Consider the following 25,031-nt stretch of genomic DNA (forward strand, 5'->3'; position numbering starts at 1 on the left):
GAGTCCCGCTGCCACCAAAACGCGACGGACAGCGGACCCTGTGTCACCACTATGTCACAGTCCCACCACTGACACGGGTGTATCAGCGGACGGAGGGGCGTGACACAATGCCGGCACACGGCTATCACAGGCGCAGTGGGGCTTATCTTAGTTATCCCAACACTGGCACCATGTGACCAAAAATATCCAGCAAGCTAATCTCGCTCTACAATTTGCCGCAGGGGGAGTTTAATTTGGATGCCCCACCACTGCTATCAATCTTCCAAGTACTGCGGGGATTTATGTATATCCCACTTTCTCAGTTCCACTTTGGAACTCGCAGCTCTCCGGCGCCCCCCTTACCCTCAGGTCAGTCAGGGAACTGCACCTAGGATAATTAGTCGCCGGACGGGCTGCCTGTTGTGAACCGGCAATTAGGCTTCTGCAGTAAGGGAATTATCAATGCTGTGGCTGAAGCCCCTTACTCAGCAATATAAGACCCTTCTAGACTGCCAGCAAGCCGTAATAGCCGTACACAACGCGCTGCCACCAGTCACGGTTACTTAATTCACAGTGTTAAATTAAGAGGGTCCGTGGCAAACCCCTTGAATTAGTAGCGATTATCTATCAAAGGCGTATAGTTCGATTCTTAGAGCATGGAGACAGATCTAAATAATTTAATTTATTTTCCGAAAGAGGACAGTGATTACAGATAAAAATTGCTATAAAATTGAGACATAAAATATGTACAGTACAGGTATAAAATAAAAGTGGAGAAAACAAAGAGATTACACTCACAGTTCCATATTGTTCCTTAGGCAGACCATGCGGCTAAGGTGGGTGGAGGCGGAGCTGCACTTCTCCGCTCATCTGGATCTTTCTAGCACGACGACTTGAGCTGTTCTGAGCTGGTTTGCCCAGGAAATGCCTTATAGACTTTCCTATGTGACATCACAGAGAGGTGCATTCTGGGTTGATCCCACCTCTCTTATCCAAGTTATGTTTTGGCTACAAAACTTAGATTAGCTATAACTTTATGGGAGAAGCTGGTATGGACTCATCAGTGGTATCATGTTTCCCAGCGTAATGAGCCCATCAAGAAAACATCAAACATCTATGCGATATGACCGTCCATTTGGGCGCAAATCCTATCTCATGTTCTGGACAGGGTAGAACTTCGAAACATACGTGGTCTCGAAGCTGGGACCGCTCAGGTTACAAAAATATGATTTTCATATCTCTAGGGTATTTGGTTCTTATGGTATAGTCTCTCATAGTTTTATTCGTTTCAAACAAAGAAGTTTTTCCCGCTCTGAAGAGGAGAGAAGGCAAATGGTGTGAGGAAGATGGTCTAGCTAATTAACATTCCTGCTCTTCCAGAGGAAGTGGCAGGGTTGATAAAACCTGGGGGGAAGGAATTCCTACTACTGAGAGTTTACAATGTCCTAGGATGGAGGATTTGTTAGCACATTGCAACAGAAAACATATCTTGCAGACATGGTACATCACAGTATCTACTGTCATTGTCATAGTAACTTTGTCACTGACAAAATATCTTGCAACTGATGGCTGCAAAGATCTCTGCTCCTTTGTTTGGCTGGAAGAGCTGGGCACTGGTTCATTGGTTTGGATGCAGTCTTTCTCATCCACTGCTTTCAGTACTTCTGGATGAAAGCGCTGTAAATGTCTCTTTAGATTAGAAGCTCTGGTAGGAGCATTTTTATCTTTGCCTGAATATGCACTCATCTTGGCTTCACAGGGGAAGAGGGAAACCTGGGGAAGAGTCTTGAGGAGATCATTTGCATATTCCCAGTGCCTTCTGGGATAAGTGAAGAGTCTCCGCGAGCTCAACGATCACTGGGTTTTGGCCGTTGCAGCTGAAAAGAGGAAATCGGAAAACCAGGGGAAGAGTCTTGAGGAGATCATTTGCATATTCCCAGTGCCTTCTGGGATAAGTGAAGAGTCTCCGCGAGCTCAACGATCACTGGGTTTTGGCTATTGCAGCTGAAAAGAGGAAATCGGAAAAACATTTTGGCTCATCTTTCATCGTTTTTAAGAAATCTCAAGATGGAAGAGGCCAGGAGCCATTTGGTGAGCTGCATTTCTTGCTACATGTTCACAGATTTACCAGTGGAAAAGCCAAACTTCACATGCCACAAATGCAAGCTTCTGTCCCTGTTGGAGGAAAAGTTGCAAAATCTCGGAGAGGTTAGCTACGTTGAAGATCATTAAGGAAGGTGAAGAGTTCTTGGACAGAGCAGAATTATCTCTTCATGTTACAGAAAGAGAAGAAATTCGAAGTGCACCTGAAGAAACAGAGGAATGGAGACATGTGACCCAGAGAAGCAGGAGGATCAGGAGGCAGTCAGCACCCATACTGCTCAGAAACCAGTACCAGGCTCTCACGCAGGAAAACGATGAAGAAATACATCAGGATAAGACTTTGCCAACAAACAGCAACCTTGTACGCCTTCAGAGTCCTCCTGGATGGAGAAAGAAAAATGTTGTGAAGAAGAAACGGAGAGTGGTGGTCATGGGGGATTCCCTGTTGAGAGGAACAGAGGCCGCTATCTGCAGACCGGATATAACTTCAAGAGAAATGTGCTGTCTTCCAGGTGCAAAAATTAAAGATGTGTCTGACAGGATATCAGGACTCTTCAGACCTACAGATGACTACCCATTCCTGCTACTACATGTGGGGACAAATGACACCGCAAGAAACGACCTGGAAACCATCTGCAGAGACTTTGAAGACTTAGGCAAGAAAGTGAAAGAACTGGGAGCGCAGGTGGTCTTCTCTTCCATCCTCCCAGTGGATGGCCATGGAAAAAGGAGGTGGAATAAGATTCTGCAGGTGAACAACTGGCTACGTCGATGGTGCCGTCAGCAACGATTTGGATTTCTGGATCACGGAGTGAACTACTTATACGATGGACTACTTGCTAGAGATGGGGTGCACCTTACGAAGACTGGAAAGCATGTATTTGGAAGTTGCCTTGCTACACTTGAAAGGAGAGCTTTAAACTAGAACAACATGGGAAGGGAAGCAAAAGACCAGAAAAAGCCATACACCTGACAAATGCTATTGAGAACTCTGCTATTAGAAGTGGAAAGGAAGAACAAAGACGAAAGAATCTAATTAATAAAAATATTGGAGATAGAGAAACCAATCACAAACTAAAATGTTTCTATACTAATGCACAAAGCATGGGCAACAAACAAGGAGAATTGGAACTACTAACACAGGAAAAGAAATATGATGTCATTGGAATCACTGAAACTTGGTGGGACGATACACATGATTGGAATACAAGGCTAGAAGGATACAACTTATTTGCAAGAAACAGACTTGATAAACGAGGAGGGGGTGTCGCATTGTATGTTAGAAACGCGTATATCTGCACAGAGATTGAAGCTTCAGAGACTGGGAGTTCTGTGGAAACTGTTTGGGTAAGAATACAAGGACAGAACAATGGAAAGGACACCATTGTAGGCATTTACTACAGGCCGCCTGTGCAAGCTGAACATATGGATGAACTCTTTATGCATCAAATGGCCAAGTTCTCCAAAAAATATGACATAGTTGTCATGGGAGATTTCAACTATCCAGACATTTGTTGGGAATCTCTCTCAGGCAAAACTAATAGGTCAAGGAAATTCTTATCCTCTCTTGCTGACAACTTTATCTTCCAAAAGGTAAGGGAGAAAACAAGGGGAACTGCTACCTTGGATCTAATCCTTATAAACAGGGAGAAAATGGTTGAGGAGGTAAAAGTGGCTGGGACCCTAGGAGGTAGCGACCATGCTATTTTAGAATTTTGGATAACTAGAGGCGGAAGACCTGTGAAGACTCAGACGTCAAGGTTAGATTTCAGAAAGGCAGATTTTAAGGGATTCAGAAAGAAAATTGGAGGGATCCAATGGCTGGATATCCTTAAAGACAAAAATGTCCAGGAAGGATGGGAAATCTTGAAAAATGAAATTCTCAAAGCACAGTTGTTAACAATTCCGAAAAGAGGGAAGAATAGGAAGCATTTAAGGAAACCAGGATGGATGAACACAGAACTTAAGCACATGCTAAAAAGGAAGAAAAAAATGTTTATAAAATGGAAAGAGGGAGGCATATCTAAAGAAGAATATAATGCTGTCTGCAGAACCTGCAGGGCACAAATCAGATTATCTAAAGCTGAAAATGAATTGAGGCTTGCAAGAGATGTCAAAAGCAATAATAAAGGATTTTGGGGATATGTCAAAAGTAAAAGAAAAGTCAAAGATGCTATAGGATTTTTACAGGATGAAAATGATGTAATGGTAAGACAGGATGTTGAGAAGGCTGAACTTTTAAATTCCTATTTTGCATCTGTTTTCTCTCAGAAAGGAAATGTAACATCAACTGTTATTCACTGTCCTATTAAGGGAATAGAAGTATCCAGGATATCTATAAACAGAAAGATAGTGAGGAAGCACTTAGCTAACCTAAATGAATTCAAGTCTCCAGGTCCAGATGAATTACACCCCAGAGTACTGAAGGAGATAGCAGAAGAAATTTTTGAACCCCTCTCCATAATCTTTGAAAATTCTTGGAGAACAGGAGAAGTGCCAGAAGACTGGAGAAGAGCATATGTTGTTCCTATCTTCAAAAAGGGGAAGAAGGTGGACCCAGGCAACTATAGGCCAGTGAGTCTGACTTCTATACCAGGAAAGATCTTTGAACAAATTATTAAACAACATGTATGTCAATACCTGGATAAGAATGAAGTGATTAAACAGAGTCAGCATGGGTTTGTAACTAATAAGTCATGTCAGACTAACTTAATTTCCTTCTATGACGGTATCACTGATTGGGTGGATCAAGGAAATGCTGTAGATATAGTATATCTTGACTTCAGCAAAGCATTTGACAAAGTATCTCATACAATCCTTATTGAAAAAATGACTAAGTATGGAATGGACAAGGCAACTGTTAGGTGGATTCATAACTGGCTTAGTGATCGGACCCAAAGAGTGGTCGTAAATGGCTGCACATCCAGTTGGAAGAATGTCTCAAGTGGGGTACCACAAGGCTCTGTCCTGGGCCCTGTATTGTTCAACATCTTTATCAACGATTTAGATGAAGGAATTGAGGGTAAACTGATTAAATTTGCTGATGACACAAAGCTAGGAGGGATAGCTAATACTAGAGAAGAGAGAGAGAGGATTCAAAAAGATTTAAATAAACTGGAGAAGTGGGCAGCAACTAACAGAATGGTTTTTAACAGGGAGAAATGCAAAGTACTACATCTGGGGAATAAAAATGAAAAAAGCATATATAGAATGGGAGGAATAGGGCTAAGTGACAGCACATGTGAAAAAGACTTGGGTATACTAATAGATCACAGACTGAATATGAGTCAACAGTGTGATGCAGCAGCAAAAAAGGCAAATGCAATTCTAGGATGTATTAACAGAAGCATACAGTCTAGATCACGTGAAGTCATTATTTCCCTCTACTCCTCTTTGGTCAGACCTCATCTGGAATATTGTGTCCAGTTTTGGGCACCACATTTTAAAAAAGACATCAACAAACTGGAGCAAGTTCAGAAAAGAGCGACCAGAATGGTGACCGGTCTGCAAACCCTGTCTTATGAGGAAAGGTTGCAGGATTTGGGAATGTTTAGTTTGCAAAAGAGAAGACTGAGAGGAGACTTAATAGCTGTCTACAAATATCTAAAGGGCTGTCACATTGTAGAAGGATCAACTTTATTCTCATTTGCACAAGGAAAGACTAGAAGCAATGGGATGAAACTGAATGGTAGGAGACACAGATTAGATATTAGAAAAAACTTTTTGACAGTTAGTGATCAATGAGTGGAACAGGCTGCCACGAGAAGTGGTGAGTTCTCCTTCAATGGAAGTCCCAGACATCTGACTGGGATGATTTAGCGAATCCTGCTTTGAGCAGGGGGTTGGCCCAGGGGGTCCCTTCCAACTCTACGATTCTATGATTACAGCATTTGTTTTCGTCTGGATCATTTGTCATACACTGAGACATAATGTTTTCTATCTTGAGTGATGGTGAAATGTTCAAATACAGCTGATTTAATGTGATGCTTCTTTGACATTCTCAGGTTTTTAATTCTGCATTCACAATCCAAATGACAATTGTTTTTCCTAAAAACAATTGTACAAAATTATTGCCAGGTCGTACAACTGATATAGTGGTCAGTAATACTGTTGTTATTCCTCATGTACTCACAGTTAACTGATGCAAAGTTTGTTGAAAGGATAATACTTCTTACAGTCTTCCTCTTCTGAGTAGCAGGCAGCTGTGAGATGCTTGGAAGACGCACACCTAGTATGATCTAGTCTAGAGGAGGAGCTTTACTACTAAGAATTTGCAACACATTTTCACTTTCAGTTTCATACATTGTAAGTAGGGGGGTTGGGGCAGCATGAGGTTAACCAAGTATAAGATTAGATAAGGGCAGTGGAGAACAGTGACACACAAGAAGTAAGAAATGTCTCTATCTCCAGCAGAACTGCTTATCACTGTTGTTCATAGTTTGATAGAACATATATATTTGAGTAACATTTATAAAATTCATATGAAAGTTCAATTATGAAATATTAATACATTTTTTTTAAAGCTGGAGTCGGAGTCGGTACATTTCTTCCGACTCCAACCAAAACTAACTCCGACTCCACGACTCCGACTCCACAGACCTGTGTTAAATAGAATACCTTTTTAAGCTGTGAAGAAATGTAAATGTTCTGAGCAGTCAGACACATCACCAACGCAATAAATGCCAAAAGATTAGATGATGACCCTAGTATTCCAAGGCTTTCAGCAGGACACCAAATACTAAATGTAAGACTTCACCACACCCAACTTGCATTTTGTATATTAACAGCTTTATTTCAGATAGACAAGTTTATTACAGATTTGCCAGAATGTTGCATAGTCATAGGAAATGGCTTGGTGCTAGGAGGGAGCTGGGGGGTTGATTTAACATCTGGCCTTTTTGCCATTTTTTTGTGTGGTGTTTTAATGTATATTTTTTATTTCAGTCAATCCCTTCTGAAATGGAGTTTGATCCAAATTCCAACCCACCGTGTTATAAGACTGTAGATGAGGTAAGAGCCAAATGTCTGACAATTACACATGCATTTCTGTTCTCTTTTTTAATCTAAATTGCTTTTGTTTATGTTTAAACCACTAAGGGTGAAGCATTGATGGGATCCTTTCAGGTCCTTCAACGCTCTTAAACTGACGCCATTACGTTTTCGACCTGTAGTCCAGGAATTCCAGTAATGCAATATTTTCAAAGGAAAGAAATTAACTAGCTTGACTTCCTACAAGGAGAAATACAGCGGGGAAAATAAGTATTTGATACACTGCTGATTTTGCACGTTTTTCCATCTACAAAGAATGGAGAGGTCTATAATTTTTATTGTAGGTACACTTCACCTGTAAGAGACAGAATCTAAAAATAAAAACCATAAAAATCACATTGTATGATTTTTACATAATTAATACAGGTAATGAGAGCAGAGTAGGAGAATTTTTTTAAAGAAAAACTAACAGGTCTGTGACAGCCGGAATTCCTGCTGGTTGGTCGGTGATCAAATACTTAGTTCATGAAATAAAATGCAATTTAATTATGTATAAATCATACAATGTGATTTTCCTGTTTTTATTTTTAGATTCTGTCTCACACAGGTGAAGTGTACCTACAATAAAAATTACAGATCTCTCCAGTCTTTGTAGGTGGAAAAAGTTGCAAATTGGCAGTGTATGAAATACTTATTTCTCTTTCGCCTCATTGGGGGACACAGAGACCATGGGTGTTTGCTGCTGCCACTAGGAGGCTGACACTATGCACAAAAAAGGTTAGCTCCTCCTCCGCAGTGTACACCCCACCGACCGACAGGAAATTCCTCAGTTTAGCTTGGTGTCAGTAGGAGGTGGATATGGGTCCTTCATTGGACCCATATCTACCTCGATGTGCGTCGTTCCTTTTCAGGTTTCCGGAGGGATACAGTGTGAACAGTCACAACTGTACTCCCACAAGAGGCTATGAGTACGGCGTGTACGGTCACCCCGTATCCTCATAGTGCTCCGGGCGGACCACAGGCTCAGCACAGGTGACGGCCAGCGAAAATGGATGGTCCTTGCCCCCCCGCCTCCCACCCACTCGCCCACCAGAGCCTGTTGGCTGGACGAGGCGCGAATACGTAAAAGAGGAACAGACAGCGTGGGATGAAGAAGGTACCTTTATTGAAGAAGAAACTGCACCTGGGAGCATCGCCAAGGTAGCGCCGCAGATTATCGGCTGCTCGCTCCTCCCGACTGTCGCCGCATTCCTTTTAGGCCCCGGCTGCGGTGCGGGTCTTTTTCACCCCACTGCCGGTATTCTGGCGCGGGTTGCGGCTGGGAGCAGGGTTCTGGCGGCGGCTTCTTTAGGGGCGGACGCGGCTGCACCGCAGATCTTCCGCGCCGCCCCGTGCTGACAGGCGGCCGCCGTCTCAAATTTAGTACCCGGCTTCAGTTTGGGCCTTCGCGCCCGTCGCGACCATGCCTCCCCATTCGTTCCCATAGGCCGGCTGCGCTCCCGCCCGTTCCTAAGCCCTCCCACCGCCTCTCGAGTCTTGTGGCTGGGAAGGGAGAGGAGGTGATTTTCCTTCTGGTACAGGCGGCTAGCTCCGCCCTTCCTCTTCTTACCCTCAAACCGCGCTTTTTCTTCCTCACATCAGGCTGCCGCCATCTTTGCAGCCTAACAGCCGGAGACGAAGCGGATGCCAGCGTTTCCTGCTGGACCCCTGCCATTTACAAGTGCTTAATACATCTCTGTTGGGGACACCAGACCGTGAGTAGTTCTGCAACTGCAGACTGACACCCTACTCTGCCTTTCCGTCCCCCAACCTTCCGGCTTTTCCGCAGGTTTCTTCTTTTCTTCCTTTCTTCCTTCACCATGTCTAATTCTAAGTCTGAACGTGGCCGTCCGCCAGCCCCCACGGGCACCCTAGTCTAGTTTTTCGCATGCTCCTCTTGCAATCGCAAACTTCTTTCAGGACAGCCTACTCCCCTCTGCCTGGACTGCAGCAATCCCATTCAGCATGATGCAGTCCAGGAGCCATCTACTGCGCCACGTGAAATCGAACCCCCCCCCATTCCTGGCTGGGCCTCGTCTCTTTCACAATCTGTGGCAGACCTCACCAGGGTGTCTCAGTCCCTAGTGGCCGTTCTTGATAAGTTGCCCCTGGACACTTCTGCAGGGTCCAGCAGGTCGCAAGACGTTCCATCTGAGCCAGCTAGCAGAAGCCGCAAAAGGCCCAGGCAGGATCTCCGGCCGGAATCCTCTCCTGGCCTCTCATCTGCACCTAGTCCGTCCCAGCAGTCGCCCTCCCGTGCCTCCTCACCCGAGTCAGGTGAAGCGTTCTCAGATATGTCTTCTGAAGGGATTTTAGAGCTGGATTCTGACCAGGACGCGGACATGAAGGTTACGGTACAGAACCTCATTGCGGCGATTAACCACACCTTCGAAATATCTGATTCCCCTGCGAAATCCTCAGATCAGTAGGTTTCGTTCAGACGGGCAGAAACACCTTCCAGGGTATTCGCCTTCCACTCTGAGTTTGGCAAGATCCTTGCCAGGGAAAGAGAAAATCCGTCCAGGCGATTTCAAAGAGGGAAGTGCCTCGGCATGCTGTATCCGTTTGCTAAAGAGCTCACTGACAACTGGTCTGCTTCCCCCTCGGTGGACGCACCCGTGTCCAGACTTTCTAATAACACTGTTCTCCTGCTTTCAGGTGTAGCGTTACTAAAGGATTCTAGTGATAGAATTATAGAATCCTTGGCAAAGTCAGCATTCGAAGCGGCTGCAGCGAGTCTTTGCCTTATCTTGGGTAGCAAAGGCCATAGCCACTTGGGCAGAGGATCTCCGTAAGGGCATCCTAGATAAGGGCCAACCAGAGCAATTGGCCGATCTGGCCAACCAGATTTCCCTTGCAGGGGATTATCTGCTTTCTGCTTCCTTGGATGCTGCGTCTTGCGCTGTTCAGGCGTCAAGCAACGTAGTGGCAATCCGACGTACAATTTGGTTCAAGGCTTGGCAGGCGGACTTGTTTTCTAAAAAGTCTCTTACCAATCTGCCTTTTCAGGGAGCGCATCTCTTTGGATCCCAGCTGGACCAGATTATTAAGGACGCCACTGGAGGCACGAGTTCCCTCCTCCCTCAGTCCAAGTCTCGCAGACCCCCACCAAGGCGTTATTTTCGGCCCTTTCGGGCTTTCCGCCGCTTCAATACGGCAGAGAACTTCTCTAACCAACAAAGACCGCAGGCACGCCAGGATAGAAAGAAGGTGTCCTTCAGACCCACTCCCTCCTGGCGATCTCACTCCTCCCAGGGCAGACCCTCCAGGTCCAGATCTGGACGGTCCACATCAGCATGACTATCAACGAAGTCCCGAGGGTCCCTCCCATTTGGGAGTTTGACTCCGTTTCTTCAGGGACGTCTGGCTGGCCTCAGTAGAGGACGCTTGGGTCAGGGAAGTTGTATCTTCAGGATACAAGATAAAGTTCGTTTCTCGTCCACGGGATCGCTTCTTCGAGTCCCGTCCTCCAAAAGATCCAGCCTTAGTTCCAGGGTTCTTTGCATCAATCGCCTCTCTCCTCAGTTCCGGGGTGATTGTGCCCGTTCCCGAATCAAAACGTTTCACATGGTTTTATTCAAACCTGTTCGTGGTGCCGAAAAGCGGGACAGTTCGCCCCATGTTGGACCTCAAATTACTCAACAGGAGAGTCCGACTGCGTCATTTCCGAATGGAGTCTCTTCGGTCGGTAATTCCTTCCATGGAGACGCAGGAGTTCATGTGTTCAATAGACATTCAAGATGCCTATCTACATGTACCCATATTCTCCGGGCATCAGAAATTCCTACGTTTCGCGATTCGCCAGGAACATTACCAATTTGTTGCACTGCCGTTCGGTCTCGCCACCGCACCCAGAGTATTTACGAAGATCATGGCGGCGTTGATGGCCTTGTTGCGAATCAGAGGTCTCGTTCTTTTCCGTACCTCAACGACATTCTGATCAAAGCTCCATCCTTTCATCAAGCTCGCCAAAGTCTTACCATTGTCCTAGACACCCTGTCCAATTTCGGGTGGCTCATCAACAAAAAGTCCTGTCTTGTCCCGACACAACGTCTTGTGTTTCTGGGTCTTTTGTGCGACACTCGTCGATCGAGGGTTTTTCTCCCTCAAGAGAAAATTGGCTCCCTGCAACAGGATGTACGATCGCTGCAGATCATGAGACTTCCATCTCTCCGGACAACCATGAAAGTCCTGGGAAAGATGGTGGCGGCAACAGAGACGGTTCCCTTTGCCCAATTTCACTCCAGAACTCTCCAACACACCATCCTATCCCGGTGGAACAGGTCTGTCCTTTCCCTGGATCGCCCATTTCGTCTTTCAAACCGGGTCAAGCAGTCCCTCAATTGGTGGCTGACGTCTCCTCTGTCTTACCAAGTCAATATGATGGATTTATGGTCCTTACATTCGTACCGCTCACTAATATACTAATTAGGCAAGAGACAAGAAGTCTGTGCTCAGTAAAACAATAGTATTTTATTCTATTCTATTAAAATCAGAGATATTAATGAATTAACATATAAATTTGCACATGAATTTTAGCAGCACTAATCTAACATTACATGATCAATACATCATCTATTCATAGAGAAAGTAAGCATCAATATATTACCGGATATTGTAGCATCACTCCTCTATCGGGGGACTCGATTGGCGAGGAGGAAATATCCCGTAAAACTCCATCACAGAAGATATGCGTCCATAAGTCTCCTGGAACGTCCCTACTCGCCAGTGGAAATTCCCTCGGTTATATACAAACTGTTCCTAGATATGAATCTAGTCCTGCGCACTACAACTTCTAGAAGTAATGCTTACACAAGCTGTACAGCTGCGCAGTGAACATTCCAACTCGTGCTCTGCTCGTGTTATTCAAGCGCTGTATGGTTGTTTTTCACATTCCTTCTGCATGTTGTAATCGTACTCAGAGAGGTCATTCAGCGGTCAAATCCCCAGTCTCTTGTAATGTAGTGAATACTTTTGAAAAGGAATAATAAGACCCGTGATCACCTACCTACCATCTGGATACCTTTTCTAATATCAATCATACATCATTCATATCACATAAGTATCACAATCGGTCCTTGAGCACGGGAATTATTTTCCACTTCCATAGGTCACCATCAGTACTTTTGGTTTCCTACAGAATATTTTGTATGCCATATAGCAATTCCACATTGAAAGGAGCATTACTATTATGGCAAGTACCAACACAGGGTGAATGATCCAATTTAGCATCTTTTGAGCTGAGGGAGAATGACCCATGAATATATCATACCAATGATGAGAAGTAGCATCAGCTATTATAGACCCCATTTTTACAATTTTTCCTACAACTATGGTAGTTCTAATTATATGCTGTTGTATTGTTTTATTTAAAACAGCATCTTCATACCCTCTTCTGAATGCGTAATAACATCTCTTAATTTAGTCATATTTAATTCCCAATTGTTTACTTCTAAAAGTTTAGGGTTCCACTGAACCGTTTCTTGTATAACTTGATCAGGAGTTAGTAAGAATGTCTGATTTTCCCATCGTATTGTGGATACATCCTTCAAACATCCCACAAAGGGAGTTTGCATATCTGGTATTATAGGGGTATCTGTTACCACACAAACTTCTTGTGAAGCTATTTCTACTAACAATTTGAATCTTATAGGTAAAACAGTGAATTCACAGATATTAACGGTATTTTGCAATAGACAAGGTTCATATACTGTAGAATGTAATCTGCAAATCTTTCCGTCCAAAGTATCCTCACATAAACTTAAATCATGTGTTCTATTGTTAACATCAATATACATCCCATACATGGTAGGCATCCAAAACCATTGTGACCCTGGGGGCCCCAATAATAATGGTAATACAACATACCTACACATTATTTGTTGATTTGTTACATTGTATATATATAATATACCTTGACAACTTGTATCACTGCAAATCATTTTAGGGACTTCAATTTTTAACCATGAAGTTTTTGAAATTGTATTAAATACGGTCCTCCAAACTTTTTCATTTCCTGTCATTAATTGAGTTTGCATTGTAGTTTTCTGCTGCATTTGATATATGGTCTGCAATGTACAAGTGGTCCAATTCAAAGCTTTACTTTTATTAGACCCTGCTTCAAAGTTAAAATTATTTGAAGCATTTGTTTGAATTATTCTTAAGTACCGTCTTAAGCTAGATACTCCTCCCCATACACCACCATCCGTCCTATTTGGCTTAGGGTTAATAGCTATTACCCTATTTGTCATATTGGCACATACTATTAGTTTAGTTCTATTTAGCTGAAAACTAAAATTCGTTGCATTTAGTCCTTTATCAGAATAATTAGCAAATACTGTGCAATTTATTCCAACATTTGGAGGTTTCATTAACAGTTTGTCTATGTCTTCCTCCCAGCAAGCAATATTTTCTTCTGCTGCAACTTGTACAGTTCCAGTACCATTCGTTAGCACTGTAAAAGGCCATGGTCGTCGTCCTGGATAGTCATAGGGTGGGGGTTCTTCATATAGCGGCCCATATATCCACGATGCTGTTGTGTTTATTAGCGTCAAGTTCACGTTGAATACCAATGTTCCATTATTTGATACATTATAAACATTCCAATCTCCAGGCCTTGGCAAGGGAGGCACCTGTTCCGTAGTCAACTTAACTCCAGGGGTCCATGTATCAACGACCCAACACAGCCCTCCAAGGATTCCAAGGCACCACTGTACAAGCATCTAAAATTTAAATAAAGAGAGTTATTCTCGCAAGTAACATTTTTCTTGTGGGATGTATTCCCACTTTTCCTGCCCTGGTCTCATGATCAATAGGGTACGGTCTTTCCCAATGGCAATAACCTCCGCCGCAGATGGCGGTCCTTGCCTATTTTGTACCCAAATTTTTGCTCCAGCATTGGTCACATCAGATGACCCAAATCCTTTATCCCTCCTCATAGACAGTTCTAGAGGAGCTTGTCCTTCAATTGATTGAGCAAGATCAATTGGAATCACCAACATTTGAGCCATTTTCTGTCCTTTAGCAATAACCAATGGCTCTATTCCCAAATTTATTATGAGGACTTTAATTCCCCCTTGATAGTCAGCATCAATGACTCCTCCTACCACTACTGCCCCTTTTAGAGCAAAACTAGAGCGAGTGTCCAACTGACCATAATGTCCCTTGGGTATCTGACACCCTAATCCCGTTGAGATTGGAACAGTCTTACCTGAAGGTACAACAATCGCTTCTATTGCACTGAGATCTAATCCCGCAGACAAAGGAGTTGCCCTCTCACTGATTTTGGCGTCTTGAGTTATCTTCCACCAGGTAATTGTATGTACCACATGTGCCTCATGTACTGTAAGGTTTGGTGTCAGCATCCTCATTAGTGGTGTCGTGGAATCAGTAATAGGCCTGTTAATGATTTGTAATGCCTCACTTAAATTGTCTCTCCACTGGCCATATTCTCCTTCTACACCATGCACTTTCTTTAATGTGGATTTTAAGATCCCATTCATTCTCTCCACTAACCCTGCAGCTTGTGGATAGTATGGCATGTGATATACCCATTGAATATTATGCTCATTAGCATAGTCTTTTACTTGTTGGCCAGTGAAGTGTGACCCATTGTCAGTTTGTATTTGTAATAGAACACCATAATATTGGGTAATAATCTCTAAAGTCCTAAGTGTACTCCATTGTGTAGCTGCTTTGCAGGGGAAACCAATCAGTAGTCCTGAATATGTATCTACAGCTGTACAAATGTATTTGCATCCCCTGCTTTCACTGAATGGACCAATAAAATCCATCTGCCAAATCTGTGCAGGTAATTGACCCCTTGCTATGTGTCCCATAACTGTGTGTGGTACTTCTCGTTTCTGTGAATGTTGGCATATTGGACATTGTATAATGACTTGCTTAATTATGTCCATGGTTAAGGGGACACCTCTTTCTTGGGCCCACCTGTAAGTGGCCTTTTCTCCCAGGTGTCCACTTTTGTTGTGCGCCCAAACAGCTGTACCGTGCAGCCATTTTTCTTTATCTTGATCAACTTTCGAAGTTTGCCTAATGGCGGCGGCTTTATCTGCTTCAGAATTAAACAAACGGTCAAGTGAGTCAGCAGGCATATGTGCATCAACATGAAAAACAGTAGTAGGTGTGGTTTATACCATTTCTTCTATAAAAAAAAAAAAAAAAAGAGAGGAGCCAGTGCCGCTTAAGGATAGAACGCATAGCATAAAGTGCATATGCACATAATATCTAACTGTATTCAAAATGAGATATTTGGCAAAAAAATTGATCAATTCAATTGAGCCGCGCCAAGGCAATCTCATGTGGGGGGGTCATACTCTACGTTTTTAATAAATACTGTGCCATACGGCCTCCTAAATACATTAAAAGCAAGACCACATTAAGTGCAATCCGTACCTGATCATATCTTGATCGCTCCCATGAAGCCAGATAAAGCAAGTGCAGATGAAGGCCAACCAGGTCTGAATGTAGACATGTCAGGTTTAGCCTCCACACATTGCCCAACCAGGAAACATAGATGAAGGGCGATGCAGGTTCAAACACAGGTGCACAATTAAAGCTTGGGGCAGGGTGGGGCTGCTGTGTGTGTGCACAGCAGCCTAGATCCATCACAGTGAACACAGAAAAAATGGCGAACATAACCCAGCGCGCACGGCAAAAGTGGTGGTCAGCCACATACCAACATACAAAAAAAAAGGCTGACCACCACTTTTGCCGTGCGCGCTGGGTTATGTTCGCCATTTTTTCTGTGTTCACTGTGATGGATCTAGGCTGCTGTGCACACACACAGCAGCCCCACCCTGCCCCAAGCTTTATTTAATTGTGCACCTGTGTTTGAACCTGCATCGCCCTTCATCTATGTTTCCTGGTTGGGCAATGTGTGGAGGCTAAACCTGACATGTCTACATTCAGACCTGGTTGGCCTTCATCTGCACTTGCTTTATCTGGCTTCATGGGAGCGATCAAGATATGATCAGGTACGGATTGCACTTAATGTGGTCTTGCTTTTAATGTATTTAGGAGGCCGTATGGCACAGTATTTATTAAAAACGTAGAGTAGGACCCCCCACATGAGATTGCCTTGGCGCGGAGGGGTGGCTCAATTGAATTGATCAATTTTTTTGCCAAATATCTTATTTTGAATACAGTTAGATATTATGTGCATATGCACTTTATGCTATGCGTTCTATCCTTAAGCGGCGCTGGCTCCTCTTTTTTTTTTTTTTTTTTTTCTTTTTATTTCTTCTATAAACTCCCACATCTCCTTCCCCCACACTTCCTTACCATGGATGAGCCAGTTATACTTTTTCCATCCCGTCATCCAAGTTGCAAGTCCATTAGCTACAGACCATGAGTCTGTGAAGAGATGGCATTCCCTTCCTGGCTCAAAACTTAATGCCAAAAAGATAGCATACAATTCTGCATATTGACTACTTTTACCATGACCTTCCATGACCAGATGTTTTTCCAATCTGGGGTTATAAGCCACACTTTTCCAATGTCGTTTTCCATTGACCTATCGGGCTGATCCGTCTGTAAACCAAGCATGTTGCTGTTGCTGCTCAGTTAGATCTTCATACGATTTTCCCCATTTGACAGGAGATTCCTCTAACATAGTAGATTGTAAAGGGGACTTCACTCCCTCCCCTATCTCAGCTATTTTCTCATGAAGGGAGGCGATCCCGCCTTCACCTTTCTTTGCTCTTTCAGAAATGTACCATTTCCATTTTATGATACTTTGTTCTTGTGCGTGTCCTACCCTATTTGTTTTAGAGTTAGATAATACCCATTGCATGATGGGTATTGCTGGTCTTAAAAGAACCTCATGTCCTAAAGTCAATTGTTCAGTTTCCAGTAATGACCAATAGCAGGCCAACAATTGCTGTTCAAATGGAGTATATTTTTCTCCAGCATCGGGGAGTTTTCGATTCCAAAACCCTAAGGGGACTCTTTTTTTTTTTTTTTTTTTTTTTTTTTCCCCCTTGTTTCTGCCAAAGTGACCAATTGGCATACAAATTCTGCACTGATACATGTAATTTTACACTCCCCGTCATCATTGGCCACAAATCTACAGCCTGTTGTATGGCTTCTTTTACCATTTCAAATGCAGTTTGTTGTTTCTCTCCCCAATGAAATTCACACCTCTCTCCAGTCACCCTATACAATGGAGCTAGCATCTGTCCCAAATGAGGTATATGTTGTCTCCAAAATCCAAACAATCCAATATATGATTGAGTTTCCTGCTTAGATTTAGGAGTAGGGAAATTGATGATTTTCTGTTTAGCTTTTGGCAAGATTTCCCTATGTCATTTGTTCTACTGAATTCCTAAAAATTTTACAACTTGAGATGGTCCTTGGACCTTGGCATCATTAATCTCCCATCCCTTGTTTCGCATGTGAGATATCAATTTATGCAACTGTTCCTTCACTGACTGTTCATCATTACCCTGTATCATTATATCATCGATATAATGTGAAAATTGCATTTCAGAGGGCAAAGGAAACTCATTCAGGTGTTCTGCCACCGTCCGGTGACAAATAGTAGGACTGTGTAGCCATCCTTGTGGCAACCTGGTAAAAGTGTATTGTCTTCCCAACCAGGTAAATGCGAATTGATCTTGAGCTTTTTCCTCTATGGGAATTGTAAAGAACGCATTTGCCAAATCAATCACTGCATACCAGGTACCACTATGACTTTGCACATTTTCTACTATAGTAATAGTGTCCGGGACTGCAGCTGTTAGTGGGGGAGTATATTTGTTCAATTCTCTATAATCCACAGTCATACGCCAGGAGTCATCACTCTTTTTCACTGGCCAGACAGGATTGTTCCAAGCAGTGGTGGTTGTACGCATTACTCCAGCGTCAACCAAATTTTTGATTGTTTCAGTAATTTCCTTATGTCCTCCCGGAATTCGGTATTGTTTCATAGCTACCATTTTTGTAGCCGGGGGAACATGTATAGGTGGCATTTTCACTTTTCCAACTACCACAGGTCTCATTTGGATTTCACCTGTCCTGACTCCGAAGGAAAATTTTCCCTCAGCCAAATTTAGCTTCATCCCTTTCAAAACATCTATTCCCAAAATATATTCTGGTATAGGTACTACTAAAACTCGATAATTCCTTATTGGTAAATTACCTATTTTCAGGTCAACTTGTGTTTGGACCCCAGTGATAACTTTTGTCCTCCTAATCCTGCAATTTTAATTTTCGGATCTTTGAATTTGTTTGGATTTCCATAAATTAAGGTAGCCTCCACCCCAGTATCAATTAATGCGGGAACCCTTTGTACATTGCCCCCTTTCCAATGGATACTTAAATTTACGTATGGACGTTGATCACTTTTTATCCATACGGGGGCTTGGCTGGCTACCTATGATATTTCTTCATCAGAATTTTTTCCCGTGGCTGCCTCATAGGCATTCCTGCCCCAGCCATCACTTACCTGAGTAGCTACTGCTGCAGCCAGTTCCTCCCAAGGATAGACTGTTTTAAAGTCTTCCCATGACACTTTATCAGGTGCTGTTGGAATTTTATCAGCTTTCTCCTTCTCTTGACCAACTTCTTTTTTTAGCATCCACCTTTTTAGCAGACAACACTTTCTGCTTATATAATCTCCACAATTCACCTGTCTGTTTTCCATCTATAGATTCTTTACTCATTCCAGCTTTCAATAATGCCTGGAACATTTCCCTCCGGGATACCCGATCCGGATTAGAGGGGTTCCCTTCTTTCTTCCATTCTGAATTATGGGGTTTACTATTAACCTGGGTGTGTTTGGGAGGGATTTTGTGGAGAGGATGCCTGGGCTGCAGCTTTCCAGTCACCCATATCCTGCAACTCCCTCATTCGAGTAATCGCTCTTCTCACTGGTTCTCCTGTCATTGCCACTGTTATGGTCAATATCACAGCTTTATATGCAGGAGTAGTCTTTACCAACCGACTCCTCATGCTTGCAGTCATTGGATGCTCTGTATATTCTTCTTCTACAGCTAACACTGAAACTGCACTGCGCATAGATTCTTCTTTCAATCTTTCAATGCCGTCATGGAGAGTATACCATGGTTTATCATTGACTGGTATGTCAGCCTCCGTAGGATATTTATCCATTATAGCTCTGGCTACAATAATTACAATATTTTGCAATTGTTCTTGATTCTCCTTGAAATAGTTTTTGAAATATCTCTGGATCACAGGATCCCTTTATAGCAGCTTTTTCTGCTACATTCTGATAGTGTTCCAACCTATATTTAAGCAGACGGGTATTACAATCCAGCACCACTTTCTGCCCACCTAACTCTATCACTTTTTGTTCCAACTGATAACATTTTCTCTGCATCTGTTGATTCCTCTCATGCATCCCGCGATATGCACTGAGCAGGATCCAGGTTTGTCGCCCAAGCGACACTACATCACCCGCCTTTGCGGGGACCCCCCTGAGTACTTCAACAACATCAGTGGGTTCACTACCTTTGAGCTTACTCGACCATTGTTCTGCTAGCCCAGAGCTACTCAATTCATGTGCCAGTATATCATAGGGTGCCGTGGTCCAGCCAGGCACCTCTACAACATAGAATCATAGAATCGTAGAGTTGGAAGGGACCTCTTGGGCCATCTGGTCCAACCCCCTGCTCAAAGCAGGATTCTCTAAATCATCCCAGTCAGATGTCTGTCCAGCCTCTGTTTGAAGACTTCCATTGAAGGAGAACTCACCACTTCTCGTGGCAGCCTGTTCCACTCATTGATCACTCTAACTGTCAAAAAGTTTTTTCTAATATCTAATCTGTGTCTCTTCCCATTCAGTTTCATCCCATTGCTTCTAGTCTTTCCTTGTGCAAATGAGAATAAAGTTGATCCTTCTACAATGTGACAGCCCTTTAGATATTTGTAGACAGCTATTAAGTCTCCTCTCAGTCTTCTCTTTTGCAAACTAAACATTCCCAAATCCTGCAACCTTTCCTCATAAGACAGGGTTTGCAGACCGGTCACCATTCTGGTCGCTCTTTTCTGAACTTGCTCCAGTTTGTTGATGTCTTTTTTAAAATGTGGTGCCCAAAACTGGACACAATATTCCAGATGAGGTCTGACCAAAGAGGAGTAGAGGGAAATAATGACTTCACGTGATCTAGACTGTATGCTTCTGTTAATACATCCTAGAATTGCATTTGCCTTTTTTGCTGCTGCATCACACTGTTGACTCATATTCAGTCTGTGATCTATTATTAGTATACCCAAGTCTTTTTCACATGTGCTGTCACTTAGCCCTATTCCTCCCATTCTATATATGCTTTTTTCATTTTTATTGCCCAGATGTAGTACTTTGCATTTCTCCCTGTTAAAAACCATTCTGTTAGTTGCTGCCCACTTCTCCAGTTTATTTAAATCTTTTTGAATCCTCTCTCTCTCTTCTCTAGTATTAGCTATCCCTCCTAGCTTTGTGTCATCAGCAAATTTAATCAGTTTACCCTCAATTCCTTCATCTAAATCGTTGATAAAGATGTTGATCAATACAGGGCCCAGGACAGAGCCCTGTGGTACCCCACTTGAGACATTCTTCCAACTGGATGTGCAGCCATTTACGACCACTCTTTGGGTCCGATCACTAAGCCAGTTATGAATCCACCTAACAGTTGCCTTGTCCATTCCATACTTAGTCATTTTTTCAATAAGGATTGTATGAGAGACTTTGTCAAATGCTTTGCTGAAGTCAAGATATACTATATCTACAGCATTTCCTTGATCCACCCAATCAGTGATACCGTCATAGAAGGAAATTAAGTTAGTCTGACATGACTTATTAGTTAGAAACCCATGCTGACTCTGTTTAATCACTTCATTCTTATCCAGGTATTGACATACATGTTGTTTAATAATTTGTTCAAAGATCTTTCCTGGTATAGAAGTCAGACTCACCGGCCTATAGTTGCCTGGGTCCACCTTCTTCCCCTTTTTGAAAATAGGAACAACATTTGCTCTTCTCCAGTCTTCTGGCACTTCTCCTGTTCTCCAAGAATTTTCAAAGATTATGGAGAACAGGAGAACATCTTGTTTTTCTTTTCGTTTCCTAAACATTATCACTATTGTAAAAAAAAAAAAAAAAGTGCCAACTATATATTTGTGAGAACAAAACTGTGTTTAAACAAAAATCCTGCCGACTATGCCAATTTATGTCTTACCGAGCCAATATGATGGACTTATGGTCCTTACATACGTAGCGCTCACTAATATACTAATTAGGCAAGAGACAAGAAGTCTGTGCTCAGTAAAACAATAGTAAACAATTTTAAGCGTGTCCTGAAAACGCATTTATTCAGACTGGCCTACCACCCCAACACATTAACCTAATCTATCCCTGTGTGGCAGAGCCAAAAGTTTTACCATAACCAGGTTCCCCGCATCATGTTCCCACATGCTTTATGCCTCCATTAGCCCTCTGTGTCTGTACTGTTACACACTTAACATTATGACTGGTCCATACAATCAGGGTAACTGTTACCACCCACCTTTCGTGTCTCCCTCTTTCCTCATAGACTGTAAGCTTGCGAGCAGGGCCCTCTTTCCTCTTGGTATTTGTTATAATCTACTGTATGTGATTATTGTTATGCTGTAATGTCTATTGTCTGTACAAATCCCCTCTGAAATGTAAAGTGCTGCGGAATATGTCGGCGCTATAAAAATAAAATTTATTATTATTATTATAGTATTTTATTCTATTAAAATCAGAGATATTAATGAATTAACATATAAATTTGCACATGAATTTTAGCCGCACTAGTCTAACATTACATGATCAATACATCATCTATTCATAGAGAAAGTAAGCATCAATATATTACCGGATATTGAAGCATCACTCCTCTATCGGGGGACTCGATTGGCGAGGAGGAAATATCCCGTAAAACTCCATCACAGAAGATATGCGTCCATAAGTCTCCTGGAACGTCCCTACTCGCCAGTGGAATTTCCCTTGGTTATATACAAACTGTTCCTAGATATGAATCTAGTCCTGCACACTACAACTTCTACAAGTAATGTATACACAAGCTGTACAGCTGCGCAGTGAACATTCCAACTCGTGCTCTGCTCGTGTTACGCAAGCGCTGTATGGTTGTTTTTCACATTCCTTATGCATGTACTCAAAGAGGTCATTCAGCAGTCAAATCCCCAGTCTCTGGTAATGTTGTAGTGAATACTTTTGAAAAGGAAAAAAAAGTCCCGTGATCACCTACCTACCATCTGGATACCTTTTCTAATATCAATCATACATCATTCATATCACATAAGTATCACATCCTCTCATCTCCCTAGGACGGTCATTCCTTCCCATTCACTGGCAGATTGTGACAACGGATGCCAGCCTTCTCGGCTGGGGGGCAGTGTTCTGCAATCACACTGTTCAGGGTCGTTGGTCAACTCAGGAGTCAGCCCTGCCAATCAACGTCCTCGAGATACGAGCGATTTATCTGTCTCGTTCACTGGGAGAGACTTCTCGGGACTGCCTATTCGGATTCAGACAGACAATGCCACAGCGGTGGCATATGTCAACCGCCAGGGGGGGGACGTGGAGTGTCTCATCCCTGGCAGAAGTGTCCAAGATTCTTCATTGGGCGGAGGTTTCAGTCCCGGCAATATCCGCGGTGCACATTCCCGGCGTGGACAACTGGGCCGCCGATTTTCTCAGCCGCGAGGTCTACATCCGGAGGTATTTCTTCAGCTTTGGCGTCGTTGGGGAACCCCAGACGTAGATCTGCTAGCTTCTCGCCTCAACAAGAAAGTCCCACAGTTTGTATCCAGGGCTCGAGATCCTCTCGCAGTGGGCGCTGACGCTCTAGCCATTCCTTGGTCACAGTTCGAGCTCCCCTACCTCTTCCCTCCCCTGCCTCTTCTTCCCAGGCTGTTGAAGAAAATCAAGGCGGAAGGAATTCCAGTCATCCTCATCGCCCTGAATTGGCCCAGAAGGGCTTGGTTCCGGACATCGTCAACCTTCTCGCGGACGCCCCCTGGAAACTTCCAGACAGGGCAGATCTGCTGTCTCAAGGTCCGATTTGCCACCCCAATTCTCGGCCGCTCAATTTAACGGCGTGGCTGTTGAGGCCGAGGTTTTGAAACGATCAGGCTTTTTGGATCGAGTTATTCATACCATGATCCGGGCCAGGAAGCCATCGTCTTCCAAAATTTATTACCGTACTTGGAAGGCCTATTTCACTTGGTGCGAAGCCAACGACATTCTGCCCATGCGTTTTTCGCTCCCTCCTGTCCTGGCGTTTCTTCAGGCAGGGCTTGATGCAGGCCTTGCCCTCAGCTCTTTAAAAGGTCAAGTTTCGGCGCTGTCCATTTTATTTCAGAAGACATTGGCCTCTCGTCCTCAGGTCAAAACCTTCCTTCAAGGAGTGGCTCATACGGCTCCTCCGTACCGAGCGCCCGTAGATCCTTGGGATCTTAACCTGGTTCTCGAGGTCATGCAAGGTCCTCCCTTTGAACCTGAAGTAGCCTTCCTAGTAGCCATCCCCTCCATCCGGCGGGTGTCGGAATTGGCAGGCCTCCCTTGCCGCTCTCCTTTCTTGGTACTCCACCAGGACAAGGTAGTTCTGCGGCCTCCGCCCTCTTTCCTTCCTAAAGTGGTGTCCACTTTTCACCTGAATGAGGATATTGTTCTCCCGTCCTTTTGTCTGGGTCCAACTCACCCTCGGGAGCGCTCCTTAAACAAGCTGGACTTGGTCAGGGCGATGAAGGTCTACCTAGCTAGGACGACTCCTTTGCGGAAGACAGACTCTCTCTTCATCATTCCGGATGGAGCACAAAAAGGTCAGCCGGCCTCCAAAGCTACTATTGCTCACTGGGTCAGATCGCAATTTTGGAGGCCTACCGGGTCAAACATCGAGTGACCCCCTCCGGGAATTAGAGCGCACTCTACCCGGGCAGTGGGTGCCTCCTGGGCAGTACGTCACAGAGCTTCCGCGCTACAGCTTTGCAAAGCTGCAACCTGGTCATCGGTTCACACGTTTGTGAAATTCTACAAGGTCCACACCTACGCTTCGGCGGACGCCAGCCTAGGTAGAAGGATCCTGCAGGCTGCCGCAGTGAGTCCGCTGGCCTGATGGAAGTTTGTTTTTCCCATCCCAGGGACTGCTTTGGGATGTCCCATGGTCTCTGTCCCCCAATGAGGCGAAAGAGAAAACAGGATTTTTGGGTTGCTTACCGTAAAATCTGTTTCTCGGAGCCTTCATTGGGGGACACAGCACCCTCCCATGTTCTACAACTCCTGTTACTATGTTTGTTGGTTGTTTACAGTTGAGTTCTGTTTTCAATCTATTCTGTTACTTCTCCTACTGCTTTCTCAGTAACTGAGGAATTCCTGCCGGTCGGTGGGGTGTACACTGCAGAGGAGGAGCTAACCTTTTTTGTGCATAGTGTCAGCCTCCTAGTGGCAGCAGCATACACCCATGGTCTCTGTGTCCCCCAATAAAGGCTCCGAGAAACAGATTTTACGGTAAGCAACCCAAAATCCTGTTTTTCCCCACTGTATGAGGTTTTCAATCTGTGTGGTGCACTGATACCTTTTCCACTTCCCAGGCGTATGAATGGGCAAATAGAAAGCTGGTGATCCAGCCAAACAGGTTCATTCACATCCAGCAGTTGTAGAAAACACTAAACACATTACTGTACCACCTGAATAATGGGCCTTTTAAAAAGTTTTTAAGGGATCTGACTGGTTCCCTTTAACATGCTTTATTTTAAACTGTTAGGATGCATCTGAGTAAAGGTAATGTATGATCAAAAATTGCCCATTATTTAAATGCAGGTTTTGTGCTTTTAACCCCTTCCTGACATCAGACGTACTATCCCGTCCATGGGACCCGGGCCCCTATGCCCATGGACGGGATAGTACGTCTACCGCGATC

General features: G+C 43.7%; 1 protein-coding gene across 1 annotated transcript in view; it reads left to right on the forward strand.

The window, feature by feature from the left end:
• The window catches only part of POLR2G (RNA polymerase II subunit G), a 42,369-nt gene that overhangs the window by 12,068 nt on the left and 5,270 nt on the right, over positions 1 to 25,031 (forward strand). The window contains exon 5 of the mRNA XM_073554633.1: positions 7,027 to 7,092. Coding sequence (XP_073410734.1) covers positions 7,027 to 7,092 — 66 coding nt within the window. The remainder of the gene's footprint in view (positions 1 to 7,026; positions 7,093 to 25,031) is intronic.

The sequence above is a fragment of the Dendrobates tinctorius genome, unplaced genomic scaffold (genome assembly GCF_039654945.1).
Source record: "Dendrobates tinctorius isolate UK_male_01 unplaced genomic scaffold, ASM3965494v1 ptg000211l, whole genome shotgun sequence".
Taxonomy (NCBI): Eukaryota; Metazoa; Chordata; class Amphibia; order Anura; family Dendrobatidae; genus Dendrobates; species Dendrobates tinctorius.